This window comes from Hyperoodon ampullatus, assembly GCF_949752795.1.
Source record: "Hyperoodon ampullatus genome assembly, chromosome: 13".
Taxonomy (NCBI): domain Eukaryota; kingdom Metazoa; phylum Chordata; class Mammalia; order Artiodactyla; family Ziphiidae; genus Hyperoodon; species Hyperoodon ampullatus.
The window spans coordinates 25,432,179-25,458,148 of record NC_136926.1 but is presented as its reverse complement, the minus strand read 5'-3'; the positions used below and the strand labels follow the sequence as shown (position 1 = coordinate 25,458,148).

Genomic DNA, 25,970 nt, shown 5'->3' with positions numbered 1-25,970 from the left:
AGAGGCACATGAAAAGATTCTCAATATCCCTAATTGTTAGAGAAATGCAAATCAAAACTACAATGAGGTATCACCTCACACCAGTCAGAATGGCCATCATCAAAAAATCTGCAAACAATAAATGCTGGAGAGGGTGTGGAGAAAAGGGAACCCTCTTGCACTGTTGGTGGGAATGTAAATTAATACAGCCACTATGGAGAGCAGTATGGAGGTCCTTAAAAAACTAAAAATAGAACTACCATATGACCCAGCAATCCCACTACTGGGCATATACCCTGAGAAAACCATAATTTAAAAAGAGTCATGTACCACAATATTCATTGCAGCTCTATTTACAATAGCCAGGACATGGAAGCAACCTAAGTGTCCACTGACAGATGAATGGATAAAGAAGATGTGGTACATATATACAATGGAATATTACTCAGCCATGAAAAGAAACGAAATCGAGTTATTTGTAGTGAGGTGGATGGAACTAGAGTCTGTCATACAGAGTGAAGTAAGTCAGAAAGAGGAAAACAAATACCGTATGCAAACACATATATATGGAATCTAAAAAAATGGTTCTGATGAACCTAGGGGCAGGACAGGAATAAAGACACAGACATAGAGAATGGACTTTAGGACACGGGAGGGAGAAGGGTAAGCTGGGATGAAGTGAGAAAGCAGCATTGACATATATACACTACCAAATGTAAAATAGATAGCTAGTGGGAAGCAGCTGCATAGCACAGAGAGATCAGCTCTGTGCTTTGTGACCCCCTAGAGGGGTGGGATAGGGAGGGTGGGAGGGAAGCTCAAGAGGGAGGGAATATGGGGATATATGTATGCATATAGCTGATTCACTTTGTTATACAGCAGAAACTAACACAACATTGTAAAGCGATTATACTCCAATAAAGATGCTAAAAAAAAACCCCAAAAACCTAAAAATAGAGCTACCTTATGATCCAGCAATCTCATTCTTGGGCATATATCCAGTGAAAAACGTGGTTCTAAAGGATACATGCACCCTAATGTTTATTGCAGAGCTGTTTACAATAGCCAAGACATGGAAACAACTTAAAAGTCCATCAACAGAGAAGTGGATAAAGAAGATGTAGTACATATATACAATGGAATATTACTCGGCCATTAAAAAGAATAAAATAATGCCATTTGCAGCAACATGGATGGACCTGGAGTTTATCATACTAAGAGAAATAAGTCAGAGAGAGAAAGACAAATATCATATGATATCGCTTATATGCAGAATCTAAAAAAAAAAGATAGAAATGCACTTATTCACAAAACAGAAAGAGACTCACAGACTTGGAGAACGAGCTTATGGTTACCGGGGGGATGGATTGGGGGGAGGGATAGATTGGGAGTTTGGAATTGACATGTACACACTGCAGTATTTAAAAGAAAATGCCTTTCCATGAAAAAAAAATCTGTACTATAGTATATCATATTGTAATAATTAGATATAATAATAATATATACATTCCTTCTCATAACTTTCTTTAAAATTAATTAATTAATTAATTTTTGGATTCGTTGCGTCTTCGTTGTTGTGCGCGGGATTTCTCTAGTTGCAGCTACTCTTCAATGCAGTGTGCAGGCTTCTCATTGTGGTGGCTTCTCTTGTTGTGGAGCACGGGCTCTAGGCTTGCGAGCTTAGCACTTGTGGCTTGTGGGCTCTAGAGCGCAGACTCAGTAGTTCTGACACAGCATGTGGGATCTTCCCAGACCAGGGATCGAACCGGTGTCCCCTGCATTGGCAGGCAGATTCTTAACCAATATGCCACCAGGGAAGTCCCATAACTTTGATTAAATGTAATAAAAGACATAGATCTCCAGGAACGGGGCCCGGCTCATCGTCAGTGCTAAATAAACATTAATTGCTGTTATTGGTATTATTATTCCCAAAAATATCTCCCGCTTCCGGTGAGGTTTTCAGTGACTCAGTTCTTTTTCAGGGTAAAGATAGGACCTAGTGGCATTTTAAGCCAACATTGGAAAAGGCTTGGGATCTTTTCTAGCAGAAACATACAACCAGAAAACACAGATATGTCCAAAGAGCACTCTCTGACATTTATCTGTAAGTTGCTTCGAACTTTGAATTTGGGGTGCCCATGCCTTTGTGTTGACGAAGCATCTCATGCCTCCCTTTGTGGTCCTTCCCTCACATCCTCCACAGAAGATGCATTCTTGTTTGCTTCTGATGATTTGAAATCAAATGAGAATAATCATCCAACTCCCTGATCGATTTCTCCCCATCCAAGTTAAAATTACTCAGTAAAATTGTTAATAAAACACAACTTAAATTTGCAGAGTATGCAAATAATATACACCATTTACATAAAAGCAGGGGAAGAGGGGTGTGTGCTTGTGGATGAGGAAAACATGCAAGGAAGGACACTTGAGAAATTCTCAACAACAGTTTATTTTGGGAACAGAGACAGATACTTGTGGTCTGGGGCAGGAGTGAAACTTGCTGTACAGTGGGTGAATGCTCTTTTGCGTGGTCAGATTTTATTGTTAACTCTGCATAAGTATGATTTTTAATTGAAAAGTAGTTTCTGAGAATTCCCTGGTGGCCCGGTGGTTAGGACTTTGTGTTTCCACTGCAGGGGGCAGGGGTTCAATCCCTGGTTGGGGAACTAAGATCCTTCAAGCCACAGAGCTGGGCCAAAAAAAAAAGGAGTTTCTAAGGGACAATACATTATCCCTGGATCCACTGTCTAACTGTGCTTTTATGCCACTAATATCCCCGCAGGTTTTATTTTGTTTTGTTTTTAAATTAATAAAAACTTGTACATGATTTTTATTCAAAGGCTGACCAAAACCCATTCTCAATTGTCAAAAAAAAAAAAAAAGTCACATCTGATTTCAGGATTTCAGCGTTAGATGTAACTTGACATTTTTCTCCTTGGCATGATTCATCTGTAATTTGGAGTTTTTACCTTAATCCATGTGGTAAAGACAGAATTTCCCCCAAATCCTGGTTCTCTGCCAACCTGGCAGAGCTAAGGCTTTAACTAATTCCCCTTGCCCATCAGAGCACTTTTCTGTGAGCAAGTCCCCTTCATTAGGGGTACGCTTTAGAGTTGGGGGCTCCCACTAAACCCTTTTTGTGGCTAGCACGGGCCACCGAAATTTTCATCTAGGAATGCCCTGGAAATTAACATCACCTTGCTTTGGGTAAGCAGGTGGTATAAGTCACCACTGATTGAATTTTTTAGTGTCCCGGTCCCTTGCCTTTTGGTCCCTCTCTGCCACACTCGTACATTTAACTCAGAGCTGAGAGCTGAGAGCAGAAGCAGCAGGAAGCCGAAGGCTCTGCCACTGATTATGAAAGCCCTAATCTCTTGAGATAAAGCTCTCCCAGGGAGAGTGGAAGAGGAAAAAGCTTGGAGAACAATGGTAGAGCCAAGCTCTCCCCTGGCGGCGGAGGAAGGGGTAGAGACTGGCCATCTGGATTAGCGTCCTGAGGAACAGGTGTGCTTCCTGGGCCGCATTGTAAAGTAGAGTCCACTTTTCACACAGTCCTGGTCTGCATGTCAGGAGGCACAGCCTGTGGTCCTGAGGGCCTGATCTCCTCCTGGGTACAAAGTTCTAAGATGGTGTGAGATGCCCAGCCCTGTTGGTAGATAATCAGGCTGACCACATATCACTCCACTATCATGACCACAAGTCCCAGGAAGCTGTCTCCACAGCACTGGGCCTGGGTTGGACTTGGCCATGGGGCTGTCCATGGAAGGAAAGGTTAGAACAGGTCATTTCCTTTTTTTTTTTTTCTGCCCCGCCGTGCGGCATGTGGGATCTTAGGTCCCGGACCAGGGATCGAACTCACATCCCCTGCTGTGGAAGCACAGAGTCTTATCACTGGACCGCCAGGGACGTCCCAGAGTATTCTGTTATACAGCTGTGGTTTGTTTTTCTTCCTTTTCTTGGCCAAAACAGATACTTCCCCTCATATTCAGGATGTTATGAGAATGGGACTCACTCTGTCCTCAAGGTTCTGTCCATCACAATCTAGAGAGAGAAGTAAAAGAGTTGGGGCCAGAAAGAGAATTGAGTGGGGCCCCTAGCAGCAGTGGTCTTCAGAAAGTAATCCACAAGAGGAACAGGCTGCTTCCTGGAAAATCAGGGTGGTTGGGCATTTGTTGATGGCCGGCAGTCACCTGGGAGCTGAGCTATCACCTGCATACCCCCTACCTATACCTGAGGTGAGCCCTCTCCATGGACTCCTGATCTGAAGAGTGTAAGAGTGCTAGGGCGGCCACAACAAATACCACAGACTGGAGGTGGGGGAGAGCTTAAACAACAGGAAATTATTTTCTCCCAGTTCTGGAGGCTAGAAGTCCAAGATCAAGGTGTTGGCAGGGTGGCTTCTCCTGAGGCCTCTCTCTTTGGCGTGCAGATGGAGAGAGTGCTCTTGTTGTGTCCTTGTGTTCCTCTATGTCCAAGCATCCCTGAGGTCTTGTGTGTCCCAATTCCCTTTCTGCCACGCTGTGCGGCTTCTGGGATCTTGGTTCCCCAACCAGGGATTGAACCCAGGCCCTCGGCAGTGAAAGCATGGAGCCCTAACCACTGGACCACCAGGGAATTCCCCTCCCTCTTTTTATACAGAGACCCATCAGATCGGATTAGGGGCCACCCTAATAACCTCGTTTTAACTTAATCACCTCTTTAAAGGTATTATCTCCAAGTACGGTTACATTCTGAAGTGCTGGGGGTTAGGACTTCGACATATGAATTTTGCAGGACACAGTGAAGCCCAAAACAGGTGGTGATGGTAGGGGTGATTCACCTGGTGAATGCTGCACAGGTGCTGTCATCATCTGAAGCAGGGGATTTGTACCCCACCTGCTCCTTAGAAAGACCTGGGACAGACTCCCTGGTCCCATTTCTGAAGATACTGATTCTGTTGGTTTGGAGTAAGATGGGCAGAATCAACCAGGACATAAATTCTTTTCAACAGCTCCCTAGTATTTACTGTTTAATATTTGGTCCTTGGCCAAGTGGCCTGGGCATCACCTGGAGCTTGTGAGAAACTCAGACTCTTAGGCTCTACCCAGAACTGCTGGACCAGAATGTGCACTTTCACAAGACCGCGTAGGTGATTCCTTAGATTCACTGAGGGTTAAGAAATACAATCCAGGTGATTCAAAAGTGCAGCCCGAACTGAATCCTCATCTCTGGGCTTTGCTTCCAGGTGGGGTCCTAGAATCTCTGAGGGGAGAGGGGGAGGCACCCAGCTCAAGCTCCAGCCTCTGATTGGTTTATTTTTTATTATTTTTTTAATATTCATTCATTCATTCATTCATTCATTCATTTACTTGGCTGTGCCGGGTCTTAGTTGCAGCATGCGGGATGTTTCTTTTTTTTTTTTTTTTTTTAGTTTCGGCATGCAGGATCTAGTTGCCTGACCAGGGATCGAACCTAGGACCCCTGCATTGGGAGTGTGGAGTCTTAACCACTGGACCACCACGGAAGTCCCTGATTGGTTTGTTGAGTCACCAATAACATGCTCATCCCAAGGCAGGTGCTCAGTGTGTCAAATGAGAGAAATGAATTCCTGACCCTCAACCCATCCTCAGGCTCCCTTGAAGGAGTGGACTCGTGGGTATTTTAATCATAGGAGAGATCAATGTTTCCCAAAGTATTGGAGGATTTTATACCTTGGGCCACCCTTCACTTCAGAATCAAATGGGGCAAACATTGAACATTCAGATTCCCAGGCCCCTGCCCTGGTAATTTGAGTTTCCCAGGTGTGAGATGCAGCTCTGGAATCTGTATGTTTCACAATGTCCCAGGTGATTCTCAGATTTGAGCAATCTTTATAAACGTATCAAATAGTCAAAGTTTTCCTTCTTTTCCCCTAAGTTTTTGCAAACATTTTTAAGTTGACATCAAAAATGTTTTCATCATGTGTTAACACTGCAAAGGATGTATCTTCTGACGTACAATAAAAATAGGCCCTTTTAGTAAATAAAACTGGTGGCGATTTCACTGCCAAGGGCCCAGGTTCAATCCCTGGTCAGGGAACTAAGATCCTACCAGGAAGCCGTGCAGCGTGGCCAAAAAAAAAGGAAATAAAACCTTTAATATCATGCTTTTAAACATATCCAAAAGAATGTAAATAGCATAGGGTTTTGATACTCACCACCATCCGTTTTAAAAAGTATAAAATGAGCTCTTTCTAATGGTCAGATCATTTATACTTATTTTTCCAGCTTCAGAGAGATATAATTGACATATATGGTGTGAATTTAAGGTGTACAGCATGTTGATTTGATAAGAAAGGTTTTTGTTTGTTTGTTTTGCTGCTCTGCATGACATGTGGGATCTTAGTTCCCCAACCAGGGATCAAACATGCACCCCATTAAGTGGAAGCGCGAGGTCTTAACCACTGGACCGCCAGGGAAGTCCCAGAAAGGTATTTTTGATGTTATATCAAGTTATGGCACTTTAGTATGCTTTCATTAGTGAACTTCATTTTTGTTCTAATTCAGTGACTCTGTTGCATTAGGAGTGGAAATACAAATAATTCTTGCCAGTGAGGAGTTGTTAGAAGCCCTCCCTATCCCCAAGAATCTGTATGCAGAGGGCTGTAAAGGCAGTGGGAGGGAAAATTTCAGATATAATCTAGGTGGTGAGGAGGGAAGGGAGAGTGAAGGAGGAGGAGGGAGGGAGGAGGGGAGAGGGAGGGAGACCAGGGTATGAGCTGTCACCCCTGGAACTGGTTTAAGAAAGAATGAGCCCCTGCTTAGAAAAAGCTCCTGGGCTTCAGCCTGAAGACCTACAATGAGGACCCCGGGAGTCCCATGGGTGCTGAGTCTTCAAGTGCAGACCACTTGGGAGTGAGCCCTGCCCCTTGGATCCCCCAGGGACAGGAGGAGAGCAGGGTTTTGCTCTCTGCAGATGGAGAATTTTCTGGCATTGGAAAAGGACCTCTGTCCTTTCAGGTTCCTGACCTCAGCCTGGGTTCTGTTGGAATATCTGTGTGGACCACATTCCCCTGCCCCTGCTTACCCCCAGTAGCTTAAAATGCAGGTAAATTAGAGATGAGGTGGTGAGCCTGTGGATGACAGAGAGGAGTGGGGACTCCTGCCATGAGGACCAGGAAGGCAGCTTCTGGGCCTGGCCCTGAAGCCCCACCCACATTCTTTCCTTTCACTGGCAATTTGGATGAAAGGTTTCTAGCTGAATATCCAATCAGGATAAACTGGTCCAGGAACGTGATTGGAGCCCTGTTTGGATACTAGGGATTGGATCATAATGGGCTTTAAAAGGCATGGAATCTCCTGATTCAGCGTCACAGAGGAGAGCCAGGTAGTAGTTCCACGGACACAGGACTCAGGAAGTAACGCTGCTGAACTTGAGAGAAATCTCTCCTGGATATGGAGACCAGGACGTTCCAGCTTCACTCTTCGCTGGGGCTCAGAGTGCACTGAATCATCTGGACTTCAGGAGCTGGTGAGCTACGGAGTTTGGTATGCTCCATTTTGTTCTCTGAAGCCATGAGTCTGCAAACTTTCTCTGTAAAGGGCTAGATAGTAACTAGGCATTAAGGGCCATGTGGTCTCTTGCAGTGGCTTGACTCTGCCCTAGTAGTGCAAAACAGCCTCCAGCAACAGCAAGTGATCGTGGCTGTGTTCCAGTAAACTTTATTTGTGGACACTGAAACTTGAATATCATATAATTTTCACATGTCACAAAATATTCCTTTGTTTTTTCCCCCAAATTAAAAAAAAAGTTAAAAAATTAAATATATTCTTAAAAGTTAAAAAAAAACCTTAAAAAACATTCTTAGCTTGGTGGCTGGGCAAAAAAAAAAAAAAAAGAAACAGGGGGCAAGCCAATTTGCCAATCCCTGTTTAAACCATTTGCCTATAGAAAGCAGCTAGCATCCCATTAGTGACTTGTGAAGTAAATTTAGTAGGATGGATTCAGCTTATGAAAAGAAATAGAATTTTTCATTGAATCTAAGATGCCATCAGTTGATATATATATATATATACACAGTTGGTATATATATATATTTACAGCCAAACAAACTTATGAAGTGCTACTGATGAAATGCAAGATAACAGAAATGGTCAAATGTCAACATTAGAATGTCCCTTAGTGTCAATGAACGTGTTAATGGCATGGAAGCTATCAGCAAATCTATTGTAGGGAGAGAACTACGTTATAAAACTTTTATTTCAATAATCACCCCTCCCCACACCCAACTACATACAGGCTGATTTTCTCCCTTGTATGATGGTGTTAAATCATTAGGATTTGGATTTAATTAAATGCTTGGAAAATCACTTCTCAGCCTTTTGGCTAAGATCAAGTGTAAGTGCTTGGGGAGCCTGGCATTAGTGGGTTCGGGCCTGTTGTACAGGTAAATGATCATATGACTAACAGTTACTTTATATTTATGTAGCAAACATGTAGCATTGACGGTATGCCAGATGTTGCTCTAGAAACAAAGAATACAGCAGTGAACAAAACACAACTCCCTGCCCTCATGTATGTAGCTCATAGACTAGTGGGTGGAGACAGAAAAGAAGCAAGATGTATTTTATACTTATGTGTTAGGCAGGTGATAAACGCTGTTGAAAAATAGCTTCAGAGGTGGATATAGCATGTGAGTTGGGGGAGGTTGTGATTTTTGAAAGCGTGGTCAGGGAAGTCTTGCAGAGAAGCTGTGGACCTGAAGCAGGTCAGGAGCTGGGATGCGGGTACCTGAGAAAGAGAATCCAAGGCAGGGGGAGCAACAGAAGTCCTGAGAAAGTACTGTCCTTCCTCGGTATCCATGAGAGATTGGATCCAGGACTCCCCACCCTGAAGATACCAAAAGCCATGGATGACCCGAGTCCCTTATATAAAATGGTGTAGTATTTGCATATAAACTGAGTAGATCCTCCCGTATGCTTTAAATCATCTCTGGATTCATTATAATACCTAATACAATGTTGATGCTGTGTAAATAGTTCTAAGTACAGTGTAATGCTATATATATAGTTGCCAGCATGAGACAACTTCAAGTTTTGCTTTTAAGATCTTTCTGGAATTAAAAAAAAATTTTTGATCCGGGGCCTTCCCTGACGGTCCAATGGTTAATTAAGACTTCCACTGCAGGAGACAAGTGTTCCATCCCTGGTCGGTGAACTAAGATCTGGCATGCCACGCAGTGCAACCAAAATAAAAAAAATTTTTTTGATCGGTGTACAGGGTCTGGTGCCTTCCAGACTCACAGAGTGGAGGGAGGGAGGGGCACCCCGGGCAATAGCCTAGGGCTTTTTGGACGTTTCATGTTGGTTGGCATTTCTGAGTGAGATTGGAGATCTATAAGCAAAAGGGTGCATGTCAGCTCTCCATCAGAGTTTAATGGGAGCATTGGGGCCACCCTGAGGAGATAAGGCAAAAGTGGGGGCTGGGGGCCAGAGAGGTAAGTTTAAAATTATCATGTCACATAACTGGGTTTGAGCCTGTTTCCTCACATATAAAATAAGGGTGTTAATAGTTATCTCAATGTTTCAGCTGATGATTAAATAAGGCACCACTTTTGTCTTTTGAAATAAATACAATAGTCCCCCCTTATCCACGATGGGGAGAGGTGATGCATTCCAAGACCCTCAGTGGATGTCTGCTACCATGGATAGTATCAAACCCTATATACACAATGTTTTTTCCTATGCAAACATACCTACGATGCAGTTTAATTTATAAAAGCACAGTAAGAGATTGACAACAGTAATTAAGAACAAAATAGAACAATTATAACAATACACTGTTATAAAAGTTTTGTGAATGTGGTCTCTGTGTCAAAAATATTATTGTACTAATTTAATGTTTCTTCCATCTCAGCTAAGCACTTACCATGCACTGAGGCCATAACTTTTGCAGTTTGAAATGTGACAGCAATACGAACATGGATTTGTTTCCTTCTTCACAATTTCACAGATAGAAGATTCATTCTTACCATAGACCTTAGTAGCAACATCAGCGTACAATTTTTTTTCTTTCTTTTTAATCAAACTGAGAACTTTTGCCTTTTTACCTAAAGGTAGCATTTTATGGATTCTCTCTGTCATATCTGAATTGCCAGCATCACTCTGCTTGTGCTTTGGGGCCATTATTAAGTAAAATAAGGATGACTTGGACACGAGCATTGTGATATCTTGACAATCAATCTGATAACCCAATGTCCCAGGTGGGAGGAAGCAGTACGGTGCGAGACTCCCATCACACTCCTCAGAATGGTGTGCAATTTAAAACTTATGAGTTATTTATTTATTTCTGGAATTTTCCATTTAATATTTTCAATTAACAACCGAGAGTTAACTGAAACCCCAGAGAGCAAAAACTCAGATCTGGGGGGACAACTGTACTGACCGTGTCATGTGGTTGCCTTTAGGTGGGAGTTTGCCAAAAGAAAGCAGTAGAAGGGACCACTTTAAGCAAAAAGCGATTGTAAAATGGCACACGTCTTTCTGTGTGAGGAAGCACAAGCACCAGAACGACCAGAGAAGAAGATGGGAGGGTCCAAACCCAGAGACGAGGACGATGACAGTGCTGAGGTGATCTTTGTTGGAGTGGAGCATGTCAATGAAGATACTGAAACCCTCTTTGTCAGAGTGATTTCAAATTCAAAGCCGGTCATTTCTAACATTTTGAACAGAGTGACCAGGGACTCATCCTCAACAAGAAAGAAGGGTCACGTGAGTCAAGATACCACTTGCACATTGCAGCCTGCAAATTGCAGGACCCCGATGTCAAAGACAGCAGCCACTTCACCGGCTTTTCAATCTGAATGGGGAGACATAGATAGTCCTATTATTTTTGAGCCTTCGTCTAAACCTGATTATAAAATGAGCTCTCTGCAAGTTGTGCTTCACAATTCCTCAGATTTGCTCTCTCCATGGCCTCATTGTCTACCTGGAGCTGCATTCTCAGTAGGAGGCAAGGATAAAAGTCCTCGTGACTCAAAGCGACGTCCCACTTCAGATATGAATATGTACAGTGGGAATCCCAAAAGACCTAAAGTCAGCCATGGAATGCCAGGGGGACAGGACTTAGCTGTGGTCTCTCCAGGTATCCTTCCTACAAAGAACACGAGTATGACCCCGGAAGGTGTCCCGACCTCATCAAGCCATGTTCACAATGGGGCATCATTTCCATGGGCCCATGCATATAACCAGGCACGTTACAATTTTATGGATCCAGATGGAGCATGTAGCTTGGAAAGGCTGGCAAAAACAGACTTTTCGAGTCTAGCAAGTCAAAACAAGACTGTTGATCCCAAGAAAGGAAATCTGGTCATGTTACTTGATGATTTTTACTACGGACGGCATCCAGGAGACAGGCAGCCAGAATGGAAGACCCACACAGCCTTCAAGTGCCTCAGCTGCTTGAAAGTCCTAAAAAATATCAAGTTTATGACCCACGTGAAGAACCATTTGGAATTTGAGAAGCAGAGGGATGACGGCTGGGAAATCCACACCACCTGCCGGTACTGCCACCGCCAGTTTCCCACCCCCTTCCAGCTGCAGTGTCACATTGAAAGCGTCCACACTTCCCAGGAGCCCTCTGCGGTCTGTAAAACCTGTGAATTGTCCTTCGAAACAGATCAGGTTCTCTTACAGCACATGAAGGTCAATCATAAACCTGGTGAAATGCCCTATGTGTGCCAGGTTTGCAATTACAGATCGTCAGCCTTTGCTGATGTAGAAGCACATTTCAGAACATGGCATGAAAACACAAACAGTTTGCTTTGTCTGTTTTGCCTCAAAATTTTCAAAGTGGCGGCATCCTACGTAAATCATGCTTGGAGGCACTGGAACAAGAGGGTCTTTCAATGTTCCAAGTGCCGGCTACAGTTTTTGACTTTGAAGGAGAAAATGGAGCACCAAACCAAGAATCATCAACCATTTAAAAAGCCAGAGCAACTGGAAGGGTTGCCTCCTGAAACAGAGGTCAAGATCCGAACTTCAGTTCAACCAGGAGCAAGAGAGGCAGCATCCATGATTGTGACCAACACTGAATCCCGAGTGTCACCTGAAAAAACTACCAAGAGGATGGCTATGAGCATGAGATATTCCAGATGTATTGCAGCAGGTGTTCTGGCTAAAAATTATGTTCTACCCACCTCCAGAAATCCCAAAAAGCTGAATTGAGGCTAGGCCAGCTGTACGTAGTGGCTCTTAGATGCCAGCAAGCAGTGCCAGAGCCTGTCTGGTTTTGCAGTGACTGAAATTGTACCTGTTTCATCTCTCCACTGTCAAGTAACTCCGAAGTCTCCATGCTCCTTCCCAGCCACCCTCTCCTTCCCAAAGTAACCACTTTTCTGACTTCAACCACCAGGGATTAGTTTTTCCTGTTTCTAAATTTAAGTAAATAGAATCACATGATAGATTCTTTTTGGTCTGGTCTTTGTTTTCTTTTAAATAAGTGAGATACATTCTTGTTGTGTGTCGCTGTGGCACATTCTTTCTCATTGCCGAGTAGAATTCCCTTGAATGAATATGGCACAGTTTATTTATCCATTTTATTGTTCCTGAACTTTGAGGCTCATAATTTTGCTATTTTGCATAAAGCTGCTATGAGCGTGTGTCTGTCTTTCATAGTAATTTCTTTAGGATATCTATATCTATATGTCTAAATATAAATATGAGAAATTCTGAAACTGCATAGATTTAGCTTTCTAGTGTGTAGACACGGCCAAACACTTTTTCAAAGTGATTGAAACAATGTGTATTTCCACCAACAATACTGTGAATTCCATTCCTACAGCTCCAATACTTGGTACTGTCAGTCCTTTTCAGTATATAACTGAGCAGGACCCTGCAGGGCCTTCCCAGGGACAGATCCCCCACCCCCATGTCCCTGCCTCTTATTTGTAGAAAAGCTTTAGGTCCTAGGCCTTCCCCATGTTCCAAAGAGCGAATTTAACTAGAGAAGTGAGAAAATGCAGAAACAAAAGAAAACAATCAAGCAAGCAAGAAAAAACAATAATAGTTTAGCCATAAAACAAAGTCAAGGATCTTTAATTTCTCCTCAGGGGCTACAGATAATATCCTGAGCCATATCCTTGAGTTGCTTTGCAGACACTAAAACCCCCAGAAGACAGAAGAAGTTAACTGTATGCTGCCCACCAGCATGTAGACCCCAGACCAGCTGGAACCAGAAGGTTGATGATGTTGACTCCTGAAATACAACCTGGTTACCTCACCACCAACCAATTGTCATAAGAATTGTGCATGAGCCAATCACACACCCTGCCACCCTCTCCCTCACGTTGTATTTAAAAACCCTTCCCTGAAAGCCATCCCAGAGTTTGGGTCTTTTGAGCATGAGCTGCCTGTTCTTGCTTGGTCCCATTTTGGATGGCTTGCAATAAATGCAGTACTTTCCTTCATCACAACATGGTGTCAGTAGATTTGCTTTACTGCGCTCGGGCTAGCAGACTCAAGTTTTGTTCAGTAACAATTAGTGCTATCCTCTTGACTTTGTAGTGGTATCGCATTGTAGTTTCATCTGCATTTCCCTGATGAGTAATGATTTTGAGAATTTTTTTTCACATACTTATTGGCCACTCGAATATTACCCTCTTTTATTAAGTGCCTATTCAAGTCTTGCTCCTCCTCTTAAAAAACAAAACTATAGACTGTCAACTGGGAAGGGCATTAGGGAACTTCTGGGACCCTGAAAATGTCCCTTATTTTGGCCTCGATGGTAATTTCATGGGTGTACATATGTACAAAGAGTGGTGCTTCATGGAATGTTCTGTTTAAGAAATTGTCTGCCAAGGACATATTCCTCTCATGTTTTCTTCTGGAAATTTTACAGTATAGCTTTTCACAGTTAGGTCTGATCTAGCTCAAATGTATTTTTTTTAATTTATGGTGTGATAAATCAAAGTATCAGCTTTAATTTTTTCATATGTGTATTCAAATCAACCACCATTTACTAAAAAGACCATGCCACTGTATTGCGGTGGAAGCTCTGTGTAAATCAGGTAGATGACTGTATATGTATTTCTGGACTCCATTCCATTTGTCCAGTGCTCTAGTCTTGTGCTAATGCCACAATTATTATAGCTCTTAATTACTGGGGCTCTGCCTAAGTTTGTGTGATGGTTAATTTTTTTTATTGACTTGATTGGGCTAAGGGATGCTCAGATAGCTAGTGAAACATTATTTCTGGGTATATCTGTGAGGGTGTTTTCAGAAGAGATTAGCATTTGAATCAGTAGACTGAGCAAAAATATAAATCCTCAGCAATGTGGGTGGGCATCACCCAAGAGAATGTGGATGATCCCTAAGATGGGATGTGGGTTCATCCCTAAGAGAACAAAGGGGAAGGAAGGGACATCCATCTCTCCTTTGGACATCAAGGCTCCTGGTTCTTGGGCTTTCAGATTTGGACTGAGTTATATCACTGGCTTTCCTGGTTCTCCAGTTTGCAGGCAGCATATGGTGGGACTTAATATAAGCCAATTCCCATAACATACCTCCTCATATATCCCTTTATATCCTATTGGTTGCATTTCTCTGGAGAACCCTAACACAGATATCTGGGAGTTTAAGTTCTCCAGCTTTGGTGTTGAAAATTATCTTGGCTATTCCAGGTGTTTTGTTGTACTGCAGTGGTTATAGTGAACATTCTTATCTTGTTCTCAAGCTCGTGTTCATCGACTGTGACATGAGTTATAGGGCTTTTTGTAACTATCCACTGATTGCAGGAAAATTGAGCTGCAAATCAATAACAGAAAGATATGGGAATTCCTGGCGGTCCAGTGGTTAGGACTTAGTGCTTTCACTGCTGAGGGCTAGGGTTCAATCCCTGGTCGGGAAACTAAGATCCCACAAGTCTTGAGGCATGGCCAAAACCAAAACAAAACAACAAACCAACCAACCAGAAAGATAATTAAGGAAAAAAACCCAAAGTTTTGAAATGAAGCAATATAATGAAGCAAACAGGGCTGGGGCCAGAGTAACGGTTGCCAGGAGCCCAAAGCGCAAACGTGCCATGCCTGTGTTTCACAAGCCTCTTTAATGTTGTGGTCTAGGCTCACCCTAGTCCTGGTTCTGACTCTAAATAACTTGTAGCTCCTGTGAGAAATCACTATGGAAAAAATGAAAATATTTGAACTGAATGATATTGAAAACAGAAAAATTTATGGGACAGAGCTAAAGCAGTTCTTAGAAGAAATTCATATGTTTAAGTGCATTATGTTTTAAAAGAAGAATGATCTAAGTCAGTGCTGTCCACAGAAGTTTCTGCAGTGATGGAATTTTTTTTAATGTTATTGTTACATTTACTTCCTAAAATATAATGTAACATTTATTTCCTAATAAGGATGATCAGCTTTTCACAGGTATAAATGTGTATTTTTCTCTTCTGTGAGGTGACCTCTTCATATGGTTTGCCCATTTTTTGGTTGGAGTATTCATCTTGTAGAATTTTCTTTTTGGCCATGCTGCGAGGCTTGCGGGATCTTAGCTCCATGACCAGGGATCGAATCTGTACTTCCTGCCGTGGAAGTGTGGAGTCCTAACCACTGGAAATTTCAGATGGAAATGTTCTATATCTGCTCTGTCCAATATGACACATGTGACTACGGAGCTGGTGAAATGTAGCTAGTGTGACTGAGATATTAAATTTTTAATCTTATTCAATTTGATTAATTTAAAATTAAAAGGTAAAGCTAGAAGAAACAGATCTTCCTTACAAATGAGTTCCAATTAATTTGTGTAGTCGATAATTTGTGTATCTCATAGATGTTTCCCCTCAATGAGATTCCTTGCACCCCCCTAAGTGTAGTTTGGATTTAGTGACTTGTTTCCAAAGAATAGAATATGGCTGGGGGAGAAAAGTAACTTTACAGTGGAGAAACTAGTGGTAAGTCATATCGATAGTATGTAATCCTGATGGGAAGTGATGAGAAGGATACGTCACCTCTGAGGTATAGTTCTAAAAACCTATAAACCCGTGTAACCGGGAGAAACACATCAAACTCAAACCGAGAGTCATTTGGCAAAATACCCGACACTTAAGGATTCCTGAAAATTGTCAAAAGTCAGAAAAGCAAGGAAAGTTTAAGAAACTGCCATAGACCAGAGTAAGCTAAGGAGGTGCTATAATTAAATGTGATTCAGTATCCTATATGGGAATCTGGAACAGAAAAAGGACATTTGTGGAAAAACCAGTGAAATTTGAATAAAGCCTGGAGCTTAATTGATGGTAGCTTACTGAAAGGTATTGGAGTAATTGTGAGGCCTAAAGGAGGTCATTTCACATATACACATTGTAGACATTGCAAATATTTTCTCTACATTACATCCTCTTCATTTTGACTATGGTATACTTCACTGAATGGAAATCTTCAAAGGATCAATAATATTTAGACTGTGTGATCTGACCATAGTGCAACAAAATGAGAAACTGATAAAGAAACAGCTTTTAAAATCCCATAGATTCGGAAAATAGGGGCTTCCATGGTGGCACAGTGGTTGAGAGTCTGCCTGTCAATGTAGGGGACACAGGGTCAAGCCCTGGTCTGGGAAGATCCCACATGCCACGGAGCAACTAGGTCCGTGAGCTACAACTGCTGAGCCTGCGCATCTGGAGCCTGTGCTCTGCAGCAAGAGAGGCCGCGATAGTGAGAGGCCCGTGCACCGCGATGAAGAGTGGCCCCCGCTCGCCGCAACTAGAGAAAGCCCTCACACAGAAACGAAGACCCAACACAGCCATAAATAAATAAATAAATAAATAATTTTTAAAAATCTATAATTTTAAAAAATTTTAAAAAAAATACATAAATAAAATAAAATCCCATAGATTTGGAAAATAAATATATTAGTATATAATACATAACCCTTGTTTTAAGAAGAGAATATTAGGATATTAGGATATACATGGAAATCAGGATATACTTGGAAGTGAATGATAATGAACATATTATTAAGCAAAAATTGTGGGACACAGTTAAATCGGTACTTTAGTAAATTAAGGTAAATTTATAGCATTACATACAAAGAGAAATCAGAGTTACAAATAAATGAGTTAGGCATTTATCTCAAGAAGTTGTAAAGGAGAGCAACAGAACAAACCTATAGTGATAAGAAGGAAGGAAATAATAAAGAATGGAAAATGAATATAATAGAGAAGAAAATAGCATTATAGATTAAACCAAAAACTTTTTTTTTTTTTTTCAAACGATTACTAGGAGATTCCAGCAGAACAGGGCACTTAAAAAAGACTCTGTAGGGCCTTCCCTGGTGGCGCAGTGGTTGAGAATCTGCCTGCCAATGCAGCAGATACGGGTTCGAGCCCTGGTCTGTGAAGATCCCATATGTTGCAGAGCAACTGGGCCCGTGAGCCACAATTACTGAGCCTGCGCGTCTGGAGCCTGTGCTCCTCAACAAGAGATGCCGCGATAGGCCCGCGCACCGCGATGAAGAGTGGCCCCCGCTTGCCACAACTAGAGAAAGCTCTCGCACAGAAACGAAGACCCAACATAGCCATAAATAAATAAATTAATTAATTTTAAAAAAAGATTCTGTAAAGGACCAAATAATAAATACTTTAGGCTTGCAAATATGATCTCTGGCAATTAATCTACTTTGCAGCCATAGATGATAACTAAAGGAAAAAGCAAGTCCCTGTTCCAACTTTAAGGACTCTGATAATTGAATTTCATATAATTTTCACTTGTCACAAAATAATAATCTTTGTGGTTTTCCCCAGCCATTAAAAAATATAAAGTTCTAAAATAAAAAAAATTTTTTTTTAATTGTAAAGCTCTTTTTTTAGCTCGCTGCAGGCTGTACAAAAACAGGTGGCAGGCTGCACTGGATTGGCCCCAAATGCAAGTCCAAGAGGACGGGCTTCAACACCCAGTTGCATGGTCAAGTTCCTTAAGCAAGGGGCCGGGATAGGGATCACACCTGAGGATTGCAAGGGCTGGACTCCCCTGAGGGACTGGGAGCCCGCTCTTTACCCTGAGCCCTGGCGAACTCCGGCGTCTTGACAGCCCAAGACCTTTGAGACACAGGTTCAGCCTGACCCCGCCCCCAACGGTTGCCACCGAGGGGGCGCTAGAGAGCGCGCATGCGCCCACCCGGACTCGCTGCCAATCAGACCGCAGCGCCCGACCTCGCGCCGGCACCTGGCAGCCAATCACAGGTGACAGCGGGCGCGCGAGCGGGTGCGTGGGCGGTTGCGGGGGTTGCGGCGGTTGCGGCGGTTGCGGGGGTTGCGGCGTCTGCGGCGCCGGAGGCCTGAGGAGGCGTAGTCGCCTCAGGCTTCGCCAGGGGAGCGCCTCGGGGCCGGTGAGCTACCGGCCGTTCTGGCCACGCCGCCGACGGGGACCGTGGCGCGGCAGGAGCGGTCCCTGAGGGCCGAGGGGAGGGTTTCTCGGGTCCTCACGAGCGCCGGCCTGTGTGGGGCCGCGGGCCCTCAGGAGGGAGGGTGAGGCCCAGGCCCTGAGATCCCTTTCACCCTCTCCCTTCCCCAATCTGGGCGGGCGCCGCTCTCCGTCAGCCTCCCTCCCCCAGGGGTGCGCCGAGCCGGCCTCCGGGGAAGGGCCTGTCAAGCCCCCGGCCCCCGCCGAGGTCTCCTCATACATTACAACACAAAACAATGTCAGGGCAGTTCTGTGACCCGGGCCCGGCGGGGTTCTGGAGATCCGTGGGCCCAGGCGCTGTCAGGAGGGCGCAGTTAAAAAAAACACAAAAATCGATCTAGTGGCTTCTCCCCTGCCGCTGCGCCTGGGCTATTTTCTTGTTGACTGGGCCTCGGCCCGCCCCCGCCCCCTGTGGGAGCCCCCCTGGGCGCCCGAGGTCCAGGCTTTTGGTTTGGGCAGGTGGCAGATGAGGTGTTTTTTACTGAGAGAGGGGAGGTTGGAGGAAGAGGCTTGTTCGAGATCCTGTTCTCTGGTTAAGTGTGAGACACCTGGTAAACATGCTCAGGGCAGGACCAGCTAGGGCCTGGGGGATAGAATGTACCCATAACACGTGACTCACCCTGACCCTTCTCTCTGCTGGTCTCTAGGATGCGACCTGCTCCTGCCTGGAAAATCTCAAGCCCCCAGGTTTTCAGTGCGCGCCTGAGGTAAGGTGACAGATGTCTTTCTAATGAGGACCAGAGTGGTATCTATCTATCTATCTATCTATCTATCTATGGCTGTGTTGGGTCTTTGTTGCTGCACATGGGCTTTCTCTTGTTGTGGCGAGCGGGGGCTACTCTTCGTTGTGGTGCGCGGGCTACTCATTGCGGTGGCCTCTCGTTGTGGAGCACGGGCTCTAGGGTGCACGGGCTTCAGTAGTTGCACCACACGGGCTCAGTAGCTGTGGCTCTCGGGCTCTAGAGCACAGACTCAGTAGCTGTGGTGCACGGGCTTAGTTGATCCGTGGCATGTGGGATCTTCCTGGACCAGGGCTCGAACCCGTGTCTCCTGCATTGGCAGGCGGATTCTTAACCACTGCACCAGCAGAGAACACCCCAGAGTGGTATCTTTTTTACCCTTAGCGTTTTTCCTGTTCTCTCCTGGGCTAACACGTTGCTGCCCAGAGAGCGTTCTCCTGCGTGGGTAGGAACCGACCCAGTATGTGTGTGATGACTTCAGGGCACTCATTGGTTCAGCTCATTCTGGAGCCCTCTGAGTTGCGGCCTTAAAAAGGGGCAGGGGACTGGGGGCCGGCTTTTACCTGCTGTTTTGAAAGGGAAAAAAGTAAGAACACCATGGATTTTTAAGCTGTGTAAAGCTGACTTCTACCACACAGTGAGGCTAACGTGGGCTGATGCACGTGGCCTAAGGTTTCAGCTAATGTATTAAAGTAATAAAGTGATGGGAGTCCCCTGGTGGCCTCCGGGTTAGGATTCTGGGCTTTCACTGCAGTAGCCCGGGTTCAGTCCCTGTTCGAGAAACTGGGATCCCACAAGCTGCGTGGCACAGCCAAATAAATAAATAAATAAAGTGGTTCATTCGGAGTAAATGTGTTGTGATTTAACATGATTCCATGGGATTAGTTTGTCCATTTCTGTACCCTTTTCCTTAAGGGTTTTATTTCATGAAGTAATTGAATGTGACTGGATGGGCGGGGTATCTGCGTTCACTTCATGTCAGTAAACAAGACTATAGGTAGCTTTATGCCCAGCAACTTGTGCATACAGCTCTGTTGTATAGTTACTTATCTATCGCCGGTACAACTTTGAGTCCTTGGCTTGACTATACAAGTTTGATACGACTATACAAGCTTCATGGCATGTCAATTTTGCCATGTTTTGTTTTGTTTTGGCTGCACCGCGTGGCTTATGGGATTTTAGTTCCCCAACCAGGGATTGAACCTGGGGCGCCAGCAGTCAGAGTGCTAAGTCCTAACCACTGAACTGCCAGAGAATTCCTGTTTTGTTTTTTTCGTTTGCTTGTTTTTTAAATTTTGCTGTATTTATAGGAGAGCTATTCTGTGTAAGACAGTTCAGAGTTGCAAGTACGACATGTGAATGATATGGTAACTTAAAATGTCTGTGTTGTACACATTATCTCACAACTTAATAGCTTGAAAAAAACATATTATCTCATGGTCTAGAATCCAGGAGTGGCTTAGCTGGGTGGTTTTGCCTCAGGGTCTCTCCATGACTTTTGTTGAATCTAACTTCACTCACTTGACTGTTAGCAAGGGGCCTCAGTTCCTCACTCTCTGGGCCTCTCCATGGGGCTGCTCATGTCATGGCTGCTGGCTTCCCCCAGAGCGAGTGATTCAGGAAAGAATTTGCACCCAAGATGAAGTGCAGAGTCTTTTTCAGAAATTACACACCTTCACTTCTGTCTTTGCTTAGTCTCACAGGTCAACCCTGTGATAGTGTGAGGGAGAGCTACACAGGATTGGGAATACCAGGAGGCGGGATTCATTTGGAGCCATCTTGGAGGCTGGCTACCATACCCATTAATCCACCATGCCAGCCTTTCTTCATATGGTCTCAGGTCTGTTATTATGAGTGAATTATTTGGCTTGTGTACACTTCTTGTGTACTAGATCCAATCAGTTCTTGTTTGTTCAAGGATATTCTAGCAAGTCTCTTCTTCGGATTAAGTTTTCTGTTTCTCTGGATGGTTCTCATCAGCAAACAGGCTGATTATAATGTCATCTCTCATTAAAAAATCCATCTTTTGATGGCACATCCCCCTTCTGCTTGTTTTATTTCATATTTGCTAGTTATAGGAAAACTTCTACAGAATTGGCCATACTTGTTATCTCCAAGTCTCTCGTTTTCCTTTAAATCCACTCTTGTCAAGGTCACTAATGAATTCCACAATGTTTAACTCAATGGTCAATTTTTAGTTTTTATTTTATTTGATTTATTGGCAGCATTTATCAAAGTAGTTCATTTCCTCCTCCCTGAAAATAATTTTTCATTTAGATTACAGGATGCTTCTCTTTCCTGATTCTCCTCTACATACAATTCTCTCACATACAATATGTGACCTTAGGTGTCTGGCTTTATTCAGTTAGCATGTTTTCAGGTTCATCCATGTCATAGGTACACAGCAGTGCTTTGTTTGTTTTTATGGCTGAATAGTATTCCATTGTAAGCATATACCACAGTTTTGTTTATCCATTCATCTGTTAATGGACATTTGGATTGTGTGCTCTTTGTGGCTATTGTGAGGAATGCTGCTGTTAACATTGTTTTTTTTTTTTTTTTTTTTTTTTTTTTGCGGTGTGTGGGCCTCTCACTGTTGTGGCCTCTCCCGTTGCAGAGCACAGGCTCCAGACGCACAGGCCCAGCGGCCATGGCTCACGGGCCCAGCCGCTCCGTGGCATGTGGGATCCTCCCAGACCGGGGCACGAACCCGTTTCCCTGCATCGGCAGGTGGACTCTCAACCACTGCGCCACCAGGGAAGCCCTAACATTGTTTTTGCATGAACTTAATGTTTTCAGTTTTTATGGGTATATACCTAAGAATGAAGTTGCTGGATCATATGGTAACTCTATATTTAAATTTTGAGGTATTGCCAAACTGTTTTCCAAAGTGGTTGTACCACTTTGTAGCAATTGCACCAGCAATATATGAGAATTCCAATTTCTCCACATCCTCTGCAGCACTTGTTATTGTTTCTCTTTTTGAGTATAGCCAATCTAGTGGGTGTGAAGGGTATCTCATTGTGATTGATTTACATTTTCCTAATCATGTTAAACAGTATTTCCTGTGCTCATTGGCCATTTGTATAGCATCTTCTTTGGTGAAATGTCTCTTTGAATCCTTTGCCTGTTTAAAAAAAATTTTTTTTTATTGTTGTAAAAAACGTATAACATAAATTTTACCATCTTAACCATTTTTTAAAAAATTCATTTATTATATTTATTTTATTTTTGGCTGCGTTGGGTCTTTGTTGCTGGGCACGTGCTTTCTCTAGTTGCGGCTAATGGGGCTACTCTTTGTTGTGGTGTGTGGGCTTCTCATTGCAGTGGCTTCTCTTGTTGCGGAGCACGGGCTCTAGGCACGTGGGCTTCAGTAGTTATGGCACACGGGCTTAGTTGCTCCGCAGCATGTGGGATCTTCCCGGATCAGGGCTCGAACCGTGTTTTCTGCATTGGTAGGCAGATTCTTAGCCACTGCACCACCAGGGAAGCCCCATCTTAACCATTTTTCAGTGTTAAGTATATTCACATTGGTTTTTTCTTTTTTGTTTTTTTGTTTTTGCCACGCTGCACGGCTTGCAGGATAGTTCCCGACCAGGGATCGAACCCAGGCTCCCTGCAGTGAAAGCGCCTAACAACTGGACCGCCAGGGAATTCCCCATTTACATTGTTTTGAAACCGATCTCTAGACCTTTTCATCTTGCAAAATTGAAACTACCCATCCCATTAAACAACAAACTTTTCCCTCTCCCGCTAGGCCATAGTATCCACCATTCTACTTTCTGTTTCTTTTCTATTGCTTTGACTACTTTGGATACTTCACATAAGTGGAAGCATATAGTATTTGTCTTTATGACTGGCTTATTTCATTTAGCATGATGTATGATGTCTTCAAGGATCATGCATATTGTAGCATGTGGCAGAATTTCTTTTTTATGGCTAATGTTCCATTGTATGTATATATCACATTTTAAAAATTCATTCATCAGTTGATGGACATTTAGGTTGCTTCCACCTCTTAGTTATTGTGAATAGTGCTTCTGTGAGCATGGATGTGCAAATATCTCTTAGAGACCCCATTTTCATTTCTTTTGGATCTATATCCAAAAGTGGAATTGCTGGATCATATGGTAATTCTATTTTTAACTTTTTGAAGAGCCTTTATACTGTTTTCCACAGCATTTGCACTATTTACAATCCATCCATAGCACACAAGGATACTGTTTCTGTACATGCTTGCCAACAGTTTCCCTCCCCTCCCCTCCCCTTCCTTTCTCCTGCCTTCCTTCCCTCCCTCCCTTTCTTCCTTCCTTCCTTCCTTCCTTCCTTCCTTCCTTATAGTAGCCATCCTGATGGGTGTTAGGCGATCTTTCACTGTGGTTTACATTCACATTTCTCTGATGATTAGTATGTTGAGCATCTTTTCATATACTTGCTAGCCATTTTATATCATCTTTGGAGAATTTTCTATTCAGGTCCTCTGCCGATTTTTTAATTGAGTTGTTTTTTTATTCTTCTGTTATAAAAGATCTTTATATATTCTTTTATCACATATGTTAGTATCTATATGTGTCCCTTATAACATATCAATGTATATGTATCACATATATATGTGTTCCTAGTCACATATATGATTTACAGATATTTTTCTCCCATTCTGTGGGTTATCTTTTTACTTTCATGACGGTGTCCTTTGAAGTCCAAAAGTTGTCAATTTGATAAAGTCCTGTTATTTTTTCCTTTGTCATTTATTCTTTTGGTGTCTTCTCTAAGAAACCATTTACTCCAATTTTCTTTAAAGAGTTTTTTTAGTTTTAGCTCTACTTTTAGTTTCACAATCCATTTTGAGTTACTTTTTATATATATGGTGTGAGCAGGGGCCCAACTTCATTCATTCTTTCACATATGGATGTCCAGTTGTTCCATCAACATTGTTGAAAAGATTTATCTGTTCCTCACTGATTATTTTGGTAATCTTGCTGAAAATCATTTCACCATTAATGCATGGGTTTTTTTCTGGACTCTGAATTCTATTCCATTGATCTATTCCGTTGATCTGTTTCTATCCTTATGCCAGTGCCACATTTCTTGATTACTATAGCTTTGTAGTAAGTTTTGAAATCAGAAAGTCTGAATCTTTCAGTTTTTTCTTTTTCAAGATTGTTTTGGTTATTCTGAGTTCCTTGAATTTTCATATGAGTTTCAATTCTGTGAGAAGGCTAACCAAGATTTTGATAGATCAGTTGTGGGAGTCTTGCCATTTTAACAATATTAAATCTTCTGATCCATGAATGTGGGATGTCTTTACATTTATTTAGGTCTTTAATTGCTTCAACAATGTATCTAGTATAATTCAGTGTTTTCAGAATAAAAAAGCGCTGCATTTCTATTAAATTTATTCCTAAGTATTCTTTTTCTCAAAAATTTATTTTATTGAAGTATAGTTGATCTACAGTGTTGTGTTAATTTCTGCTGTACAGCAGAGTGATTCAGTTGTACATATACATTCTTTTTCATATTCTTTTCCATTATGGTTTATCACAAGATATTGATTATAGTTCCCTGTGCTATACAGTAGGATCTTGTTGTTTATCCGTTCTATATGTAATAGTTTGCATCTGCTAATCCCAAACTCCCAGTTCATCCCTCCCCACAATCCTTGGCAACCACAAGTCTGTTCTCTGTGTGTCTGTGAGTCTGTTTCTGTTTCATAGATAAGTTCAATTGTGTCTTATTTTAGATTCCACATATAAGTGATATCATAATGATATTTGTCTTTCTCTTTCTGATAAGTATTCTTTGTAATGGTGTAAATGGAAGTGTTTATTTACTTTCATTTTCAGAACATTTATTGCTACTATGTAGAAACATAATTGATCTTTTTATATTGATCTTGTATTCTGCAACCTTTTAATTCTAATACTTGTTTTGTGGATTTCTCAGGATTTTGTATATACAAAATCATGTCATCACCAATATAGTTTTACTTTTTCCTTTTCCATTCTGAATGCTGCTACTACTTTTTTTTTTTTTTTAACTCCTTTTTCTTGCCTGATTGTCCTGGTTATAGAACTTCCGGTATAATATTGAGTCAAAGTGCAGTAGTAGACATCCTTGTCTTGTTCCCAATCTTAGAGGGAAAGCTTTCAGTCTTTCACGACTAAGTGTGATGCTAGCTGTGGGTGTTTTACAGGTACTCTTTAATTGAGAAAGTTCTCTTCTGTTCCTAATTGTTGAGGGTTTTTTGTTTGTTTGTTTGTTTGTTTTTCATTATGAAAAGGTGCTAGATTTAGTCAAATGCTTTTTATGCAGGCAGGTGTCTTTTTTTTTTCTTTTTTTTGCGGTACGCGGGCCTCTCACTGCTGTGGCCTCTCCCGTTGTGGAGCACAGGCTCCGGACACGCAGGCTCAGTGGCCATGGCTCACGGGCCCAGCCGCTCCGCGGCATGTGGGATCTTCCCGGACCAGGGCACGAACCCGTGTCCCCTGCATCGGCAGGCGAAGTCTCAACCACTGCGCCACCAGGGAAGCCCCATTTTTTTTTTAAGGTGTCTTTTTTGTGGTCCTCCACAACCCCTCTCTTTAAATCATTCTCCACTCACCTGATACTTCCAAACCCTCTCCAAATTCTTAGCCTTAGTGAAAGGAATTGCCTCAGAACTAACAGGCCACTTTTAGGTTGAACTCCTACCCTGCTCATATCTCCTTTGTGGATTCTTCTAAAATGCTGCTCTTGGGAGGAAAGGAAGGAAAAGGGAAAGTGGCTGAATTTCTCTCCTGCCTGCCTGGGTGAAATGTAGTACTCTAACCATACTGTTCTAAGAAAAGCCTTCCCCA

At 42.7% G+C, this 25,970-nt stretch overlaps 2 protein-coding genes across 2 annotated transcripts in view; one reads left to right on the top strand and one right to left on the bottom strand.

Moving 5' to 3' along the window:
- Positions 1-25,970, bottom strand: part of LOC307062419 (immunoglobulin lambda-1 light chain-like) — a gene marked incomplete at both ends in the record, with an annotated part of 216,496 nt that overhangs the window by 164,240 nt on the left and 26,286 nt on the right. The gene's annotated exons all lie outside the window — the stretch shown is intronic.
- On the top strand, positions 10,464-12,385 carry LOC307061958 (zinc finger protein 280A-like; the record flags this gene model as incomplete). The annotated part of the gene is made up of 1 exon (XM_079717356.1): positions 10,464-12,385. One exon carries the CDS (start codon positions 10,464-10,466, stop codon positions 12,159-12,161), a length of 1,698 nt encoding a protein of 565 aa, XP_079573482.1. The 3' UTR covers positions 12,162-12,385.